This window comes from Penaeus monodon, chromosome 22 (assembly GCF_015228065.2).
Source record: "Penaeus monodon isolate SGIC_2016 chromosome 22, NSTDA_Pmon_1, whole genome shotgun sequence".
NCBI lineage: Eukaryota > Metazoa > Arthropoda > Malacostraca > Decapoda > Penaeidae > Penaeus > Penaeus monodon.
Window position 1 is genome coordinate 4,003,338 of NC_051407.1, and position 1,173 is coordinate 4,004,510.

General features: G+C 44.0%; 1 protein-coding gene across 1 annotated transcript; it reads right to left on the minus strand.

The window, feature by feature from the left end:
- Nucleotides 1–572: 572 nt before the first annotated feature.
- On the minus strand, nt 573–1,167 carry LOC119587481 (glycine-rich cell wall structural protein 1-like). The gene has a single exon (XM_037936208.1). The coding sequence runs from the start codon at nt 1,161–1,163 to the stop codon at nt 573–575; it is 591 nt and encodes a 196-aa protein (XP_037792136.1). The 5' UTR covers nt 1,164–1,167.
- Between the last annotated feature and the right edge of the window lie 6 nt (nt 1,168–1,173).

Here is a 1,173-nt window from a genome sequence, read left to right on the forward strand (position 1 = left end):
GTATGTATTATACATTATACCTATTTAGTGGAAATTGAAAAGAAATCATATACGAAATCATTTACGTTTCTTTCAACATTCAGGAGTTTAGTGAAAAGAAAAAAATGGAGGGAAGATAGATGTATAGCCCTTCCGTCCGTTTCAGATTGATTATCCTGCCCTTCTAAGACAGTTGAATAGCCCTGCCATGTACCGTCTATGTCCAAGTTACTACGGTATCTGATCATTTTTTCGACTATTTTAGAAATGACACCTTATGCATTCTTTTTGTTCTGGTAAAGGCTTCCAGATGATTAAAATGTGACTGTGAGTCATTTACCAGATATTTCCCTTTTTAAAGGTATGCTGTGTTAATAGCGTCGAAGGATGTAATTTCATACCTCACTGAATGTAAACAACACAAGCAATTAAGAAAATGTAAACAGTAAGGCAGTGATAGATTTCATTCTTTTTCGTTTGGTGTGTATTGTATATATTTACATTTTTTACATATGAGAAAAGGCAATGAAATCATCCTACCTCGCAAAGGTATTGATTAATTTCATCAAACGCCTGTAGTTAACACATATTATCTATCGCCCAATGCCCAGAGGAGCTTTGCACACGTGCTCGCCGAGACATCTATCGAAGCAGCACTTGTCGATGCCTCCGCAAGCGCCGTCGTTAGAGCAAGTGAAAGGTGGCTGGAAGCTCCTGAGAGGGCACACTGGACGGACGGGGGGACAGAATCCCGGTTTGACTACACCAGCAGCACTCTGTGGCTGGTTGATGTTCTCACAGCAGTAGGCCTGACCCTCGGGTGTCCTGCACCAGTAGCGGCATGTGGAGGGAGGAGCCACAGGAGTAAATGCAGGATTTACTCCTCCGAAGCCAGGGTTTACTCCAAATCCACCTGAAAGAGCTGGGTTGAATCCAAATCCTCCTGCAAGTGTTGGGTCAACTCCAAATCCTCCACCCAGTCCTCCAAGACCGCCACCCAATCCAAATCCTCCTCCCAATCCTCCAACGGGATCAAAACCTCCTAATCCTCCAAAGAATCTGGATTCCTTCTTGCCCGACTGAGCTTTGCTTCTGGAACGACCTTCGACGCCATCAGTTGCGTCATTGTCGTCGTCAGCAACCACCAGGGCGAAAATCGCGACCAGCAACAAAAGTCTCTTCATCTAAAAAAAA